General features: G+C 50.8%; 1 protein-coding gene across 2 annotated transcripts in view; it reads left to right on the top strand.

Annotated features, from left to right (window-relative positions):
- The window catches only part of Unc5b (unc-5 netrin receptor B), a 77,597-nt gene that overhangs the window by 57,121 nt on the left and 3,038 nt on the right, over nt 1-17,438 (top strand). Inside the window, exons 2-16 of one of the 2 annotated variants that reach the window (XM_042690222.1) lie at nt 1,489-1,713; nt 4,004-4,147; nt 4,482-4,585; nt 5,100-5,280; nt 5,917-6,084; nt 6,762-6,926; nt 7,067-7,099; nt 8,953-9,147; nt 9,305-9,694; nt 10,275-10,362; nt 11,412-11,580; nt 11,677-11,910; nt 13,714-13,863; nt 14,564-14,728; nt 16,430-16,611. In XM_042690222.1, the coding sequence (XP_042546156.1) occupies nt 1,489-1,713; nt 4,004-4,147; nt 4,482-4,585; nt 5,100-5,280; nt 5,917-6,084; nt 6,762-6,926; nt 7,067-7,099; nt 8,953-9,147; nt 9,305-9,694; nt 10,275-10,362; nt 11,412-11,580; nt 11,677-11,910; nt 13,714-13,863; nt 14,564-14,728; nt 16,430-16,611 (2,593 nt within the window). The remainder of the gene's footprint in view (nt 1-1,488; nt 1,714-4,003; nt 4,148-4,481; nt 4,586-5,099; nt 5,281-5,916; nt 6,085-6,761; nt 6,927-7,066; nt 7,100-8,952; nt 9,148-9,304; nt 9,695-10,274; nt 10,363-11,411; nt 11,581-11,676; nt 11,911-13,713; nt 13,864-14,563; nt 14,729-16,429; nt 16,612-17,438) is intronic. The other variant, XM_042690223.1, reaches the window with a different exon arrangement.

Raw genomic sequence — 17,438 nt, 5'->3', positions numbered from 1 at the left:
TAGCCCCAGATTTGTGGGCTCTTCAATGAGAGTCCTGACCAATGCCAGATGCTGCTAGGGTTCTGCTGTTGGGAGCAGCTTCTGTGTGCCAGAACTAAGTCAGCTATGGCCCAGAGACATCCCAAGTATGCAAGTCTTGGGGCATCGTGCTTAAACTAACTCTCAGATCCTCAGTTTCCTCATCTGTGAAGCAGGAACTAACAGAACATAATCTTAGAAGGCTGTGGGAAGTTAGCTATCTAAAGTATTGAAAACAAGGCCCTTTGTCTTTGGAGAGCATTGGATGTAATTTCAGCACAGTAGTAGGTGCTTACTGTGTGCCCTCTGGGCCTTCATGTCCTTCTCAAAGCAGCCCAGAGAAGGGAAGAGGGGAAAAGGGCTCTCTTCCCTGATGTCTTCTTCACAATGAGGAGCAAAGCACAGGCTGGGCTTACATCCTATCTACTGCTTTCCTGGCACACATACACCAGGAAGCCACCTCAGTCAGTGAGGTATCCTGGCCCACACAGAGCAAACATGTGCTATTCATTCTGCTTTTGGGAAACTAGATGTCCCAGCCCTTTTGCTTCCTTGGGGCCACACAGTCTCCTGCATTGGAGAACAAGGGCATAGTCCCTGTTTGAGCTTCTTGGGACCAGGTCCCTGACATCTCAGGGTTGGTGGGAAGGGCCCACACAGATGTGGCTGCCCCCTCCTCTTCTTTTTTCATGGCAGTTAGCAGAGGAGGACAAGCCCCCCTGCTGCTCGTTCCCAGCCATCTGATTGTTCTGCCTCTGGTGATGGAGATCCAATTTTCCTAAGCGAGCTGTAAACCAATCACCTGCCTGGCCTGGTTTCCTCCCTTCCTGTTTGTCTCACCTCCTGAGGTGTCTGTTCTTTCCAGAGACATGGGTGTTCCACTGCTCCTGGGGAGGAGATTACCACAGGGACAGCCTCCCCTGTTCCCTGAAGTTTCCTCACTCCTGCCAAGGGTATGGAGCTGGAAAAGGCTGCTAGAGCAAGGGCAGAGCCCCTTGGAGGTGAGCCACCATGTGGGGAGCCAGGCCTACCACACTGCCCACCCTCAGTGTGCTCCATGCCCCCTGGCTGCCTTCATATTGGCAGTCTTATGGCAAAAGGCCAGTGGAGGATTCTAGGCAGAGCTGACTGGTTGTGTGTTGAGGGAGATAGGAATGAGATTGGGCAAGGCCAGATTAGGGGGCACTGTGAGGTCCCCAGGGTGCCCTCACTCTGACAATTGGACATACCATTCTAGGCCTCTCTGGCTTCTCCCTGTGTAAAAGAGCAGTATCCCAGGGATGAACTGGCCCTAAAGCTCAGTTTCTTTAAAATGGGGCAAGATAGAGAAATTTAGGCCTCAATTGTTATAGACCTCACTCAGGTATTGGAGTGGGTTGTTGGCTGCTCTCTGCAGCAGGTCTCCAGGATGGTCAAGACATATCCCAGGTCCCCAGCCTGCGGCTCATGGATGTCCATCCTGTTCCACAGGCTCTGACTTGGGTGGTGTGGTGCTCCCAGACTCCTTCCCCTCTGTGCCAGCGGATCCACTGCCCCACTTCCTGCAGGAGCCGCAGGACGCCTACATTGTGAAGAATAAGCCTGTGGAGCTACGCTGCCATGCCTTCCCCGCCACACAGATCTACTTCAAGTGCAACGGCGAGTGGGTCAGCCAGAATGACCACATCACACAGGAGAGCCTGGACAAAGCCACTGGTGAGGCCACCCCACCCAGGCACCCCTGGACATCACAGACTGGAGGTGCAGGAGCCAAACAGCCCTGAACTGGTTCAGCTCTGGGCTCTGTGTTGATATCACACAGCTAGGATGCAAAGCTGAGCCTCAGTTTCCCTTTGGAGGTTCACCAGAATTTTCCCAAGCACTGGCTTCCAGTCCCAGCCTAGCTTTGGGGGACCATCACCAACACTCAGTAGCATCAAATCCCTGTGGAGCCCTTGTTCTGTTGCCATCTCTGGTTTCTTTCCATCCTTAGTTCCTTCCAAAGCTGATTGCCCTGCATCCTCTATAGCAGCCTAACACCCAGCTTATCAATAGGGAAGCAATCTCTGTCTCACAACCCCACAGCCACCAAACCCGAATTTCCCACCATCTTACTTTCACAGATCCTTTTGCATTTGCATAGAGCCATACTGTTTATATTCACAATGATGATGATGCATTTCCTTTACTGAAATAAATTATTTTTGCATGCACGCGCGCGCACACACACGCACACACACACACACAACACACACACACAGAGGCTACTTCAGGTAGCAATATCCTTGGAACCAGATGTGTTTCAGATTTCAGAGTTTTTCGGATTTGTATGGACTTTATTAATTGAGCATCCCTAACCCAAAATACAAAATTCAACTGTTCCAAAATCTGAGCATTTTGGAGCATCCCTTTGGCTCTTAAACTCTCCATTTTTGGAGCATTTGGGGTTTGGAACTCAGGGTGCCTAACCCTGTGATACTATATAAATAATGATTCAAATGGTGCTAGACTGTGGCTCAAACCATGAGTGACTGAAACCTGGGGACCAAAAGAGGGACTGTCCCTTTCATTCAAATGTGTGGCTGGCTCTGGTACCCAAGGATAGGCAGAGTGGCTCCTTACATCTCCCTAGGACTCAGCGAGGGCTGCCTGTCACCAACCAATCCCAGGCCTAGGGCTGCTCCAAGCCCCAGCTGCCTTCTATAGTTTCTGTTTTATTTTTACCAGGTTTTTCTTGATTGTCTTCTTTTTCAGCTTTTCTTTCCCTCTTACTCTTCCCTCCTTTTTTGCATCTTGTCTTTCTCTCTTTCTGTTTCTGTATCTGACTCTTTCATTCTTTTTCTCTATGTTCCTTGACATCCCTCATTCTCTCCCTCTTTCTCCCCCCTCTGAGTTCTGTTTTGCCATGAAAAGCTTAGATATCAGACCCATCTAGGCTGATCCAAGTGTACATAACACTGTAAAACTGCCTACTTGAGAATGGTTCAGTCAAGTTGTATGTTATGTTTGCCTCACCCCACAATTTTAAAATAATTTTAAAAATAGACTTGGAGTTCTATCCTTACCCAAAATCTAAAAATAAGAAACAGGAATTTCTAAAATGCAAAAACAAAGCCAAACCCCCAGCCAAGCATGGTGGTACACATCAATGATCCCAGTAACCAAAAGATGGAGGCAGGAGACTCATGAGTTCAAGGTCAGCCTGAGCTGACATATCTCAGAAGAATAAAAGGGAAGAAGGAAGAGAACAAAGCTCCATGAAACAAACCCAGGCCTCCTCCCCATGATCTCGCTCTGATCTATGATTTTAGGAAAGTCACAAAGTGTCTCTGAGCCCCAGGCCTTTCCTTTTTTTAGCAGAGGGTCCCAGTGTGGATGGAGTAAGGTAGACATGTGAACAGCTGAGAAGAGAACCCAGACCCCACAGGCCTCCCACAAACACCATATCTTCTGGGGTTTCTTTTGGCTTTCTCTTTCTCCCACAACCAGTCCTACTTCTCTGTCCCTTGAGCCCACCTAGGGTGGCTAGCCACCTGTCACTTGTAGTAGCTAGGAGAGGAGATGCAGAGGGGATTAGCAAAGAGGCCTCTAAGCTCCCAGTACACCAGGACTGGGCTTCCCACCATTGTTCCTGTCCTGTCCATGATTACCCTCTCTGTGCCCCAGGGCCACACCAGGCACCAGCGAGGACCTGGAAGGAGGCTGAGGCACAGCCGAGGAATGGCCCGTGGGACCTCTGTTACTATGTGCAGCTAATGGAGACAACAGTGGCCCAGTGTCTAGGGCTGGGGGCCTTGTGTGCCTAGCAGCACAGCTGTCACTGGGACTAGCAGGCCACAGTCACCTTTGAGAGCCCCAGGAGGCATGCTGTCCCTTGCCATTGAGGGGCTCAAAGGATGGACAGCAGGGCTCAGAATGGAAGGAGAATGGAAGGAAGTAAGCTGTTCCTTGTCACCTCCTCTCATCCTGCTCTTCCCTGACAGCTCCCTTCTCCTCCTCCTCCCAGGCCTACGTGTGCGAGAGGTGCAGATTGAGGTGTCACGGCAGCAGGTGGAGGAGCTTTTTGGACTGGAGGATTACTGGTGTCAGTGTGTCGCCTGGAGCTCTGCAGGCACCACCAAGAGTCGCCGGGCCTACGTCCGCATTGCCTGTATGCCACCTTGACCTCCTGGCCCTTCTTCCCCATCTCATCCTTGCCTTTTCCCATTGGTACAGATCAGTGCCCACTATAGAGATAGGGGACATGTAGGTGCCACTGTCAGCATTTCTAATGGTTTTCACCTATAAAAGCTAGTTAGCTTCTGCTTGCATGTTAGGCCACTCTGCCAGTGGGATCCCAGGGTCAGGGAGGCACCTAGTGAGAAGAGAAACCACCCCAGGTAAAAGCAGGTGTGCCTACACTGCCCCCTAGTGGCCACAGCAAGCACTTCAGCGTCCCATCCACTCACCTTGCCTATGCCTCAGGAACCTCTTCCTCTCCCCAGACCTTCGCAAGAACTTTGACCAGGAGCCTCTGGCCAAGGAAGTACCCCTGGATCACGAGGTCCTCCTGCAGTGCCGCCCACCGGAGGGCGTGCCTGTGGCAGAGGTGAGTGGGACACAATGGGTGCCACCAGTACTCTATGTGGCAGTTGCAAGCTAGGAACACTGATGCCCACAGCAGCCCTGTGGGATAGATCACCTTTTATGGCTGAGAAACAGCACTGGGATGGGGGACTGGCCACCAAGGTGTTGCTGCTTAGTGACAGAGCTGGGATTTGAACCCAGGGAACAATCACTGCTGGAGCTGATTTGTGGGGTTAATGATGAGGGGAAGAGGAAGTACTGCCAGCTAACACCTGATCCATGTGTGTCACCCTCACCATGGCCCTGAGAGTAAGTGCTATTAGTTTCCCATCTTAGAATTGATAAAATTGAGGGCCTAACTGGTAAATCTGCTCCCCAAACCACCCAGCTGGTAGGGTCCAGCCTCGCTGGGTAGAAACCTGGTGAACACAGGTAGAAATACTGTTCTATTCATGCTTAGACCCCTCCCCCATCTGCAAGGGGTCTACCCCCAGTACAGGCATCCTGGGTCCTCACTGGCTTGTCCTCCTTCTCAGGTGGAATGGCTGAAGAATGAGGACGTTATTGACCCCACCCATGACACCAACTTCCTGCTCACCATCGACCACAACCTCATCATTCGGCAGGCCCGTCTATCCGACACAGCCAACTATACCTGTGTGGCCAAAAACATTGTGGCCAAGCGCCGGAGCACCACAGCCACCGTCATCGTCTATGGTGTGGCCACTTGCTAGGCCTGGGAGAGAGGAAGGGGCTTTCAGTTCCATGTCCCACCCCACCCTACCCAGGACCCCTGAACAGTAGGGAGGTGTGGTCTTTAGAGGGGACAATGAAGCAATCCAAGTCACATTGCAAAATAAGTGGCCAAGTCAGGCACTCCAGGGTCCCCAGCCAGGTGTCTCCATATTTCTCAAGGCTCCTTAGCTGTCTAATTGTTCTGGGGTCAAGAGTGCTGGCAGATCCCCAGGGGATTGTCTGAGCAGAGTGAAGATTCTCCTCACTCCTCCAGGGAGCATGTTGCCCGCATACTGCTCTTCTGTTTCCTTAGGGCACAGGTGAGGTGATTGTAGAATGTTGTAGAAAGAGTGCTGTCCTGGGATCCAGCCCCAGGTCACATGGTAGGTCCCCTATATCACACTGGGTGACCCTGGGTAAGCAATGGAGACTCTGCCCCTTCATTTGTCTCTGCATGATAGATCAGGGAGGCAACAGAGAGCTCAGGTTCTCTGGAGTGTCTGCTGGTGTTGGGGTGCCCAGCTCTGCAGATGAGATGGCCTTAGCAGGGTGGCCGTGGTCTTGGGGCCAGGAATTCTCAGAGCCAGGCCAACCAAACAGTGTCTCTCATCCCTACAGTGAATGGTGGCTGGTCCAGCTGGGCAGAGTGGTCTCCCTGCTCCAACCGCTGTGGCCGTGGCTGGCAGAAGCGCACACGGACTTGTACCAACCCAGCCCCGCTCAATGGGGGTGCTTTCTGCGAGGGACAGGCCTTCCAGAAGACTGCCTGTACCACTGTGTGTCCGGGTAGGTGAGCTTCTGAGGTGGTACCTTGCTTGTGCTCAGCCTCTCCCTCCTGTTTGCTATATGCTGAGTCTGAACAGCATTGCTCTGGCCTGGGCAGGGCAAGAGCTCATGCCAGACCCTCATTCAGCTGCTCAGGCTGGCCTAGGTACATTGTCTTCTAACTTCTGCTTCTGCTTGGGGCTGCTGGGAGGTAAAGGCTCTGAGCTGCTTCCTAGGGACAGGCTCTTCTTTTAACACTTCCAACCTGGGTTTGAGCTGCCAAAGTCCTGGCATCTCCTGCACATAACTGTCAGGGTACACTTTGTCCCCAGCTCCTAGTTCTGTTAATAGTCTCCTTTTCTCTGTCTTCTCTTTGTTTATGTGTTCCTTCTGTTCCTCTGTCCTTGCCCATACAGCCATATTCTCTCCCATTAGTTGTGCTTATGTGAGTGTGCTGGGTTTGTGTCTGTCTGTACATTCATGCAGTGGGCTATGTCTGTGCCAGTGACCTCGTGCATAGATATCTGTGTTCTCCTTGTCCCCTGGGGACATCTGACTGTTCATGGGTGTGGAGGTGCCTGGATGTGTGTGAACTTTTCTCTAGTGACACACATGTGTCCTGGGGCCCTTTTTCCCTGCCATGTGTGTGTACGATGTGCATTTGCAGTGTTCTGCATACTAACTGTATGCCCCTGCAGTGGACGGAGCATGGACAGAGTGGAGCAAGTGGTCAGCCTGTAGCACTGAGTGTGCCCACTGGCGCAGCCGTGAGTGCATGGCACCCCCTCCCCAGAACGGAGGCCGAGACTGCAGTGGGACACTACTCGACTCCAAGAACTGCACGGATGGGCTGTGCATGCAGAGTGAGTTCTCGGGCACATGCAGCCTTTGGGAGGGGATTCTGGAGCCAAGTGAGGGTCCCTCCTCACCCCCACATCTGCCATCTCATCTCACCTTGTCTCTATCATCTGTGTCATTGTCTTCCCTTTATTTCCCTCAACAGATAAGAGAACTCTAAGCGAACCTAAAAGCCATCGTAAGTTCCATTTCATAGCTGTCCTTTCCTGGGGGGTGGGGCACAGGGCAGGGAGTGATGATGATGGATCCTCTACCAGTTTCCCTTGGACCGTCTTCCCTTCTCCCCCTCACACACACACCCTGCGCCCCACACTGCCATCTTGGAACACTGACAAGACCCCTGGCCAGCAGAAAGGGCCTAGGTTACCCCCTGACATGTTACAAGGCAGGAAATTGAGTCTCTGGGAGAAGGAAGGACTTGCCCAAGGCAGTGAGCCAAGATGGATTTGAACCTAAATAGTGTTAACGCCAAAGTTGGTGGTTTTAACATTATACTCTTGGCCTTTCTCTCTGGGACAGTTGGGAGCATTGCCACGCCTGGCTATCTAATGTCCCACACTGTAGATAGGCCTTGTCTTCCACGTCATCTGAAATGCTCACTGCCCTGTGTCAGCTCTCAAGAGGCTCATCCTCCAGCCCCTAGGGGCCAAGTTGCTGCTGCAGTTAATAGCAAAGTAATAAGGCCTCTCCAGCAGATTGGCCTGTGGTAATTAAAGCACAGTTTCTAAATAATTCCAGAATCAAAATCAGCAGTGAGGTCCTCAGCCCAGCTCACTAGGCTGGTGGCTGATTGGAGAGCATTAATCACTAGGCAAGAGCCCTCTATCTTCTCCCCGTGTGACTGGACATTAATATGCAGAGCCAGGCCTAGAGTCTGCTGGGGCAGTGCCTCCAGAAGCCCAGCCCTAGGAAATAGAGGAAGGGGCTTCTCTGCTCCTGGATTCCAGGGTCCTCTGAAGAGCCCAAAGGACAGATGGAAGGACAGGCAGGCATCAGTACTGAGAAGACAGACATCCAGGGCAGGAAGCCATGACTTTCCATGCTGAGGCTGAGGCTGACCCCTCCAAGGGAGTGGAAGACCCCAGGCAGAGAGAGCAGGCCTATCTCTCAGAGCTCCTAGAACAGGAGAGGTAGACAAGTGCTTCCTAGAGCTCCCAAAAGAAGCAAGGAGGAAGAGCAGCCGTCTTGGTGGCTACCATCTTGGCTGTCTCTGAGCTAGCCAGTATGGTAGCCACTACCCATGTGTGGCTAAGTAAACTCTTATTTATCTTAGTTAAAACTAAATCCAGGGCTGGGAAGCTGGCTCAGTGGTAGAGTGCTTGCCTTGCATGCATGAGGCCCTGGGTTCAATTCCTCAGCACCACATAAGCAGAAAAAACCGGAAGTGGCATTGTGGCTTAAGTGGTAGAGTGCTCGCCTTGAGCTGAAGAGCTGAGGGACAGCGCCTAGGCCCAGAGTTCAGGTCCACGACCGGCAAAAAAAAAAATAACAAAAAGCTAAATCCACTTAAAAATTTAACTCCTCAGTTGCCCCAGCCACACCTTTTAGTTGTTTAGGAGACACACAGAACTGGTGGCTGCATATAGGACAGCACAGAACATTATGGAGAATTCTATTATCTTAGACTTGGACCTTGACCCCTTCCTGCCTGGCCATGGGCAGTTATTTCCAATGGCACCCTTCTGTAGGGTAGTGGGGCTTGTAGCCATGGGTGATCACCCCCATTCCTATTCTCCACCTACCTGTTTACCACCTTTTCCCAATTCATTGCCTACTTGTCATCTCCACTTCCTCCTCCCCGCAAGCTCAGAATGTCTACTTAGCAAGATTCCAGGGAACCAGGACTTTGGTTCTGTGGAAATGGCTGCAGGCTTGGGGTGTAGTTCTGTTGTCTAGTCTTAGCACTGGGGTTTAGGGGTGTGGCTTGCCCAGCAAGCACAAGGCCCTGGGTTCTGTCCCCAGTACATCCCAAATAATAGTCATAGGAAAGAATAGTAAGTGATAGCTGACATAGCCCTCCTGTCCCTGCAGTCCTGGAGACCTCTGGGGACGTGGCGCTGTATGCGGGCGTGGTGGTGTCCATCTTTGTGGTGGTGGCAGTCCTTATGGCTGTGGGCGTGGTGGTGTATCGTCGCAACTGCCGAGACTTTGACAATGACATCACCGACTCCTCCGCGGCCCTCACTGGTGGCTTTCACCCCATCAACTTCAAGACTGCCAGGCCTGGTAAGGACACAAGGACACCAGGGGTGGTGGGTAGTGACAGGGGCACAGGGTTCCTTTTCCCTCTCAAGGCAGGGGGGTTGGGGAGGGCTCTCCAGTTTGTCCAAAGCCTCCTGTAGCTGTGGCAAGGGGGTCTGACCATTACCCTTCACCTCTACAGGTAACCCACAGCTCTTGCACCCATCTGTGCCTCCCGACTTGACAGCCAGTGCTGGCATCTACCGTGGGCCTGTATATGCCCTGCAGGACTCAGCTGACAAGATTCCCATGACCACCTCACCATTGCTGGACCCCCTGCCCAGCCTCAAGATCAAAGTCTACAACTCTAGCACCACTAGCTCAGTGCCTGGCCTGTCAGATGGGACTGACCTGATAGGAGTTCTGCCACCCGGCACATACCCAGGCGATTTCCCTCGTGACACCCACTTTTTACACCTGCGCAGTGCCAGCCTTGGCTCCCAGCAGCTCCTGGGTCTGCCCAGAGACCCAGGAAGCAGCGTCAGTGGCACCTTCGGCTGCCTGGGAGGAAGACTAAGCATCCCTGGCACAGGTAGGCCCATGCTCTGTGCCTATCAGATTGGCCTCAGAATACTCCCTCTGGACAGCCCAGGACCCTCCTAGTAAAGACAGGGCATTCTAATCCCATCACTGAGAGACAAAAGAAGCTGGAGGGCCAGAGGACTACAAGATAGACAAACACAGGCTCAGCAGTGCCTCCTTAGGACAAGAGAACCCTGGACTAGCCAGCCACTCTGAAGGCCCCAGTTTCTCTGTTAAGTGGTGAAGAATAGCCTGACAATAGCCAACAATCATAGAGAGTGGTCCTACTTCTAACATCAAGAAAGGCAGAGATACCCATGTCAGATTATAAAACTAGCCATTAGCACCTCCCTAACACCTTGTCTTAAACCAGGAGTGGAGCCAACACCAGGACCTTCCACCCCCGTAGCAATGTTGAAAGACCCGTGTTCCTAGACAGGCCAGCTTGGTCAAAGGCAAGACACCCTACCCCTAACCCAGAGAAAGTCTTTCTCTTTTTGCCTTAAGCGGGGACCAACCCCTATCCCCTGTTCTTCCCAGCTCCCCAACTCCTTCCAGCCCCGCCCTGCTGACTTCCCTCTCTCCACTAGGGGTCAGCCTGCTGGTGCCCAATGGAGCCATTCCCCAGGGCAAATTCTATGAGATGTACCTACTTATCAACAAGGCAGAAAATACCATGTGAGTAGAGACCCCAGCCCTGGCCTAGTTTCCCCTCTTCTTTTCCCTGCTTCTGACACATATGGAGTTCAAATGTCACCTCACTCCCACCCCCCTATACCAAGCTTGGTTCTGAGTCTAGAGATCATCTTCTGGGGACAACATTGATCTTATTGTAGCTGTACTTAAAACATGAAAAGTTAACAGTGTAAGTTGTAAAGCAATGGTAGTTCACCAACTGTCTGAATGTGGGCTGGCATCCTCACAATGTGCAAAGGTTTCATAGCTAATAGGAAACACTGAACATCTCAGTACAAAGATGGGCAGAGGACCTCTGTGATTTCCACACACATCTGTATATACAGTAGCTAGCAGGTCAGTCAATGAGAATACAGTCTATTTTATTTGTAGTCAGTGAAAACAACTGAGATATTGGAGGATTTTTTTTTCTTAAAGAATTTTCAAGATATTTCCCCCCAAATGTTAATACCTTTGAACCTCAACATGGGCACATGGCCCCATTCTCCCAAGCACACTGGCAGGAGTATCAATTGGTACCAGCTAGGGAGTTCCCTCCCTCCAGGGGGAGGGAACTTTAGCAACATTTATCAAAAGCAGTTTGGCTGTGAGAATGTCACCATGGAAAAGCAATAGCTCAGCTAGGCGCTGGTGGCTTACATCTGTAATCTAACTACACAGAAGGCTGAGATCTGAGGATCATGGTTCAAAGCCATCTTGGACAGAAAAGTCCATGAGACTCTTTTCTCCAGTTAACAACTAGAAAACAAGAAGTAGTGTTGTAGCTCAAAGTGGTAGAGCACTAGCCTTGAGTGAAAGAGCTCAGGGACAGAGCCCAAGCCCTGAGTTCAGGCCCCCAAGACCCATAAAAAAAAGAAAAAAGAAAAAGAAAAGCAACTTCAAGATTTATGCCATTTTCCCAGCCCCACTCCCCATCCCCATGATACTTGGGTTCTGGGGCTCTGAGCCAGAAGGCCAGGCTTGGTATGGAGTTGAGAGAGAGCAGTCCTCTTGCAGCCTCCCCTCACTGCCTCCCTCTACCCTGCTCCCAGCCCACTTTCGGAAGGAACTCAGACAGTATTGAGCCCCTCAGTGACCTGCGGGCCCACGGGCCTCCTGCTGTGCCGCCCTGTCATCCTCACCATGCCCCACTGTGCCGAAGTCCGTGCCGGCGACTGGATCTTCCAGCTGAAAGCCCAGGCCCACCAGGGTCACTGGGAGGTGAGGAGCCTAGGCTGGAGGCCAGTCAAATCTTACAACCTGCCTCTCTCCTCCTGGCTCATCCCAGGTAAGAACCAACCCTCCTCTCTTTTGCAGGAGGTAGTAACCCTGGATGAGGAGACTCTGAACACCCCATGTTACTGCCAGCTGGAGGCCAGGTCATGCCACATCCTGCTGGACCAGCTGGGCACATATGTGTTCACAGGGGAGTCTTACTCCCGTTCGGCAGTGAAGCGGCTCCAGCTGGCCATTTTTGCCCCAGCCCTCTGCACCTCCCTGGAATACAGCCTCAGGGTCTACTGCCTGGAGGACACACCAGTAGCACTGAAGGTAGGGCTGGCCACAGAGCCACACAGCTCTGACATCCTGAAGTTGTATGGTTCCTTCTGGCATCCTCTCCCCGGAGTCCCTATCATCCATAGCTAGGCAGCTGCATGGTCCCTTCCAGCAGTTCTCCTCAGGGCCCCTTCCACCATCCTGCTTTAATCACCCTAGCATTTCTGAAATATTCACATGGCTCTGGACTCTCAGGACAGGGGTGAAGGCCATGGCTCTCACCTCACCAGATACTGGGTTCGAATTAGAGAGAAATCTCTCGAGACCACCGATAGGGAAGACTGTTTGTGAGGGCAAGAGACATGGGGCTAGACATAGATGGAGGACTTAGCCTCCCAGGAGACATAGGGCCATACCAAAGAATTGGAAACTACTAGTGAAAAGGTGGCTAGACCTAGAAAGTGCCCTTTCTTTTTTCCATTTTTATTGTTTTTGCATGCATGTGTGTGTACATGTATTGTGTATGTGTGTGCACACGTGTGCTGGTCTTGAGGCTTGAATTCAGGGCCTAGGTTTGAGCCATTGGTGCCCAATTTGTTGGGTTTTGTTGTTGTTTTTTTTTTTTTTTTGAGACAAGATCTCTCTTTGTAGACCACGGTAGTCTTTCAGTTCCCCTGCCTTAGCCTCCCAAGTTGTAGGATTGCAGGTGTGCACCACCATGGCCAACATAAAAAAGTGATCTTTAAAAAGTCCTCTGGCTGCACTGCAAGGGTGGATAGATGAGAGTCAGAGAGGCCAGTTGGAAAGCTGGGACAAGTGGAGGGGGCTTAACTATTTAGTCAGTAGAATGGCAGGCTTGTCAAGGGGAGGTTAAATCAGGCTTCTACCAGGTGCAGAAGAAGGGCAGTGGTGTCTCTTAAGTGAGGGAGGGGTGTGGCCAGCAAGAAGCCATTGAGACAGAGGGAGGGAGGGAAGAAGGGAGAAGAGGGGCCTGGATCAGTAGCACCCCAAGCCTGGTGATGGCAGATGTGGAGCTGTGTGTAGGCATCACCCACCTCACTAGCCTCAAAGGCCCTGTCTCTTAAGTACTGTTCCTTCATCCTTTTATCCACCCCTCCTCCCTAAGCCTCCTCCCTACCCTGGGCTATGTCCTTCCCTACTCTTTTATCTCCCAATCTTCTATGACTTGTCTCAGGCTTCATGTTGTGGACTGATACAATCTGGCTGAAAGGGGCCCCATGGAAGAGTAAGCATCTCAGGAATTGGGCCCTGAAGGGTGAGAGGCCAAGGTAAAGTTTTTAGTCCATACCTCAATGCTCGGCCTTTGATGTTGGGCCTTCATGAGTGTTCACCTTGGCTGAAAGAGTGATGGAGATCAAGAGGGAAGTTGATGGCATTCTTGAATTTTTCAGCTCCCTTCTGTCCATCCATCCATGCATCTTTCTGTTAATCTGTCTATATATATAATCTGTCGGCAGCCCACATGACCATCCAGATATCACACATCCATTCATCCAGTTACCTTTCCTTCCAAATATCTTTGAGTGCCTACAAATGTCCATCAATACATCCTTCTATGTATCTGTTTTTCCAAACATACATCCATATATCTAATTATCCATTCATCCATCTGCCATTCCATCTACAAATCCATTCATCTGCTCTGTTGTTTATTTGTCCATCTGTTTTCTGGTTATCCACCTATTCATTTACCTAACTAAAGCACCTTCTAAATGGATCAAATGAGTCCTATGCTCTGTGTTCAAATGACCTAGCCTTCACCTCCCAATTTACAGCAGAAAGGGCCCATGGAGCCAGGTGTGATATATTTCCCCCTTTCTACTGCCCTGCCCACAGGAGGTGCTAGAACTGGAGCGAACTCTGGGTGGCTACTTGGTGGAGGAGCCCAAGCCCCTGCTATTCAAGGACAGTTACCACAACCTGCGCCTCTCCCTTCATGACCTCCCTCATGCCCACTGGAAGAGCAAGCTGCTGGCCAAGTACCAGGTGAGGGTCGTCTTGGAGAGAAGCACCTCCTAGAGGTGCCCAGAGAAGTCCAGCCCTTACTAGGCCCTATCTCTGCATACAACCTCCCCACTGCCATATATGCCAGGTCATCCTCAGGCTCACCTCTAGACTACCAGGCACGCGCTCACACACACACCCTCACACACACACACCCTCACACACACACACACCCTCACACACACACATACCCTCACACACACACACACACACACACCCCTGCTATTCAAGGACAGTTATCACAACCTGCGCCTCTCCCTTCATGACCTCCCTCATACCCACTGAAAGAGCAAGCTGGCAAATACCAGGTGAGGCTTGTCTTGGAGAGAAGCACCTCCTAGGGTTGCCAAACCTCTGCATACAACCTCCCCACTGCCATATATGCCAGGTCATCCTCAGGCTCACCCCTAGACTACCAGGCACACACACACACACAACACACACACACACACCCCTACCCCTAGACTACCAGGCACACACACACACACACCTAGACTACCAGGCACACACACATACACACCTGTACTGTCTTTTGTCTCTCCTGTGCCTCTTTATCATCTTTCTAAAACCAAGACCTGACATGACCCAGTCCTCTTGAGCCTGGACCCCACCCACTGTGTCACCCTCTCCGGGGAGACAAGCAGCTAGCCTTGCTTTCAATGCTGACTCCTCCTTCCTGCAGGAGATCCCCTTCTACCACATCTGGAGTGGCAGCCAGAAAGCCCTGCACTGCACTTTCACCCTGGAGAGGCATAGCCTGGCCTCCACGGAATTCACCTGCAAGATCTGCGTGCGGCAGGTAGAAGGGGAAGGTCAGATATTCCAGCTGCACACCACGCTGGCTGAGGTGAGGGCCAGGTCTCCCCTGTGGGACTGCAGCATGCAAACCCCACATTCCCACACATCTGGGTGAAGATAAGATTTTAGGGAGGGCAAATATGTGCACACAGGCAAGACTGGATTTGAACCCAGGTCAGTGCCAGGGCCAAGTTGTGGGTCTTAGCTACCATAAATTCAAACTGGGCTATAAAACCCCAGGCCACCCAAGGTGCCAATGCTAGGTAGTACTTCTCCTTCAAGATAAAGAACACTGGGGAGCTGGCTGTGCTACTCGCTAGCAGTTAACCCTGGTCAAGTCACTTCCCTTCAATAGACTTCATTTTCCATGGGTATAAAAATGGGTCTATCTGAAATGACAAAATAATGGCATTTGCAGGGAAATGGATGGAGCTAGAAGAAATCATGTTGAGCGAGGTAAGCCAAGAGCAAAGAGACAAACAGTACATGGTCTCCCTGATAAGTAGATGTTAAATCCAAAATGTTAGGTGATACGACAAAATTAACAGGACTTAAGAAACAAAGAACTTCCACTCATCTGGTCGAACCACTACTAAATAACCCCATGCTGCTGATCACGTGTATGGTGTATATGTGTACGCCGTTATATGTTTTTTTTAAATTTTTTATTTTTTTATTGTGAAAATACTGTACAGAGGTGTTACAATTACATGGACAAGATAATGAGTACATTTCTTATCAAGCATTGTAGCCTCCTCCTTTGTTTCCCCTTCCCATCCTCCCCTCGCCCCCCCCCCCCCAATCTTCCCTGCCGCCCCCCCCCCCCCCCCCAAACGCCGTTATATGTTATAGACCGTGATAGACAATTTGCTCCAGGAAAGTTAGAATGAGTTTGTGACTTTAAATGAGCATCACTATCCCACAATACTGTAAAATTTGGGAAATTATGTAATCACTTAATCACAATTAAAAAAAAAAAACACCAGAAAACTAGAAGTGGCGCTATGGCTTAAGTGGTAGAGCATGAGCCTTGAGCTGAATTGCTCAGGGACAGCTCCCAGATCTAGAGCTCAAGCCCCACGACTGACAAAAAAAAGAGAGAAATCTTTCATGCGATTGTTTCTAATATATTTATAAGATTATATCTTTGTTGCTTTGTATGTCCCTCCCCCGTGGTATAACCCCTGCTTTCACTGTATTTGATGTTGTTATATGTGGAGGGGAAGGGAAAAAACAAATCATTAAAACAGGGATACAGGAAGACCCATTGCAACAATAAGATGTACAAGTCATTATGTCGAAAAACAAACTTTACAACTTTGGTGGGGGGTCGGGGCGGGGGGGGGGGGGGAGGATGCGAAGGGATGGGAAGGGGAAACAAAGGAGGAGGCTACAATACTTGATAAGAAATGTACTCATTATCTTGCCCATGTAATTGTAACCCCTCTGTATGGTATTTTCACAATAAAAAAAATGCGTTTATAAAAAAAATTTTTTTTAAATGGGTCTAACTGGACGGAACTGTGGCTAGAGCTCCTCAGCTTCTTAATTCGAAGTCTGCATCAGTATTGAGGGGGTCTCTGCACAAGCAGAGCACTGAGACAGCCCTTGGCCTTGGTCTTGGTCAGTGAGCAGCACACCGACCAAAAGGAGAGAGGAACTTGAGCCTCCATGCTCTTGGAGACCCAGCAAAGCTATAGGGGTATGTGGCCAATGATGACATGGCTCATTCTTGCCCCTGTGCTTCCAGACACCTGCTAGCTCCCTGGATGTCCTCTGCTCTGCCCCTGGCAGTGCTGTCACCACCCAGCTGGGTCCCTATGCCTTCAAGATCCCTCTGTCCATCCGCCAGAAGATCTGCAGCAGCCTTGATGCCCCCAGCTCACGGGGCAATGACTGGAGGCTGTTGGCACAGAAGCTGTCTGTGGACCGGTGAGTGTCCCGAACCACATTCCAGCCTCCTTCATCCTCAAGGTCTGACAGGGCAGGTGGGCAGGCAGGGATCCTATCAATCCAGAACCAGCTCCTAGCTTGGCTATGCAAGGGCCACCATTCCTGGCAGATCAGGGGCTGGTTTCTGTGTGTTGGGTCTGAGAACTCATTTATGGATGTCAGGCTCAGTCCTGGCCTGTGGATCAGGTAGGCTCTAGAAATAGGTGGGGCTTCAAAGATGGCTGAGCTGAGTTCCTACTGTAGGGGAGTTAGCAGGACATGGAAGACTAGGAAAAAGTGTGGCGTGCTGGGCACCAACTTGGCAACCAATGCCAACCTGGCACCAATTCCAGTGATAATTATAGCAATGATAAGAAAATAAGAGAGACTGCTAGGCCCTGTCTTTATATGATCTTGGTTTTTATCTGCTAGATTTTTCATTGCTATGATGAATACCCAAGACAAAGTTTAAAGGGAGAAGGGCTTATTTTGGCTCACTATTTCGGAGGCTTTAGTCCATGGTTGGCTGGTTCCATTGCTGTGGGTCCAAGCTGCTTGCTTGTGGCTAGGAGCCTGTGTGGAGCTGAGCTGTTCACCTTATGGCAGACAGGAAGCAGAGAGTATAGATAGGAAAGGGCCAGGGCAAGGCCCCTGTAATCATATATAATCCCTGTAATTGATCCACTTCTTCCAACCAAGCCCCACTTTCCACAGTTCCACCACCTCCTAATAGTCCCCATCCATGGGGACTTGATCCATGGGTAAAGTAGCAAAGTGTCATGATGCAGTCACTCTTCTAAAAGTCCCACCTTGGAACACAGCTTGCA

The sequence above is a fragment of the Dipodomys spectabilis genome, unplaced genomic scaffold (genome assembly GCF_019054845.1).
Source record: "Dipodomys spectabilis isolate Male_0828 unplaced genomic scaffold, ASM1905484v1 ptg000136l, whole genome shotgun sequence".
NCBI classification, from domain to species: domain Eukaryota; kingdom Metazoa; phylum Chordata; class Mammalia; order Rodentia; family Heteromyidae; genus Dipodomys; species Dipodomys spectabilis.
This window is presented reverse-complemented; position numbering and strand designations above follow the sequence as displayed.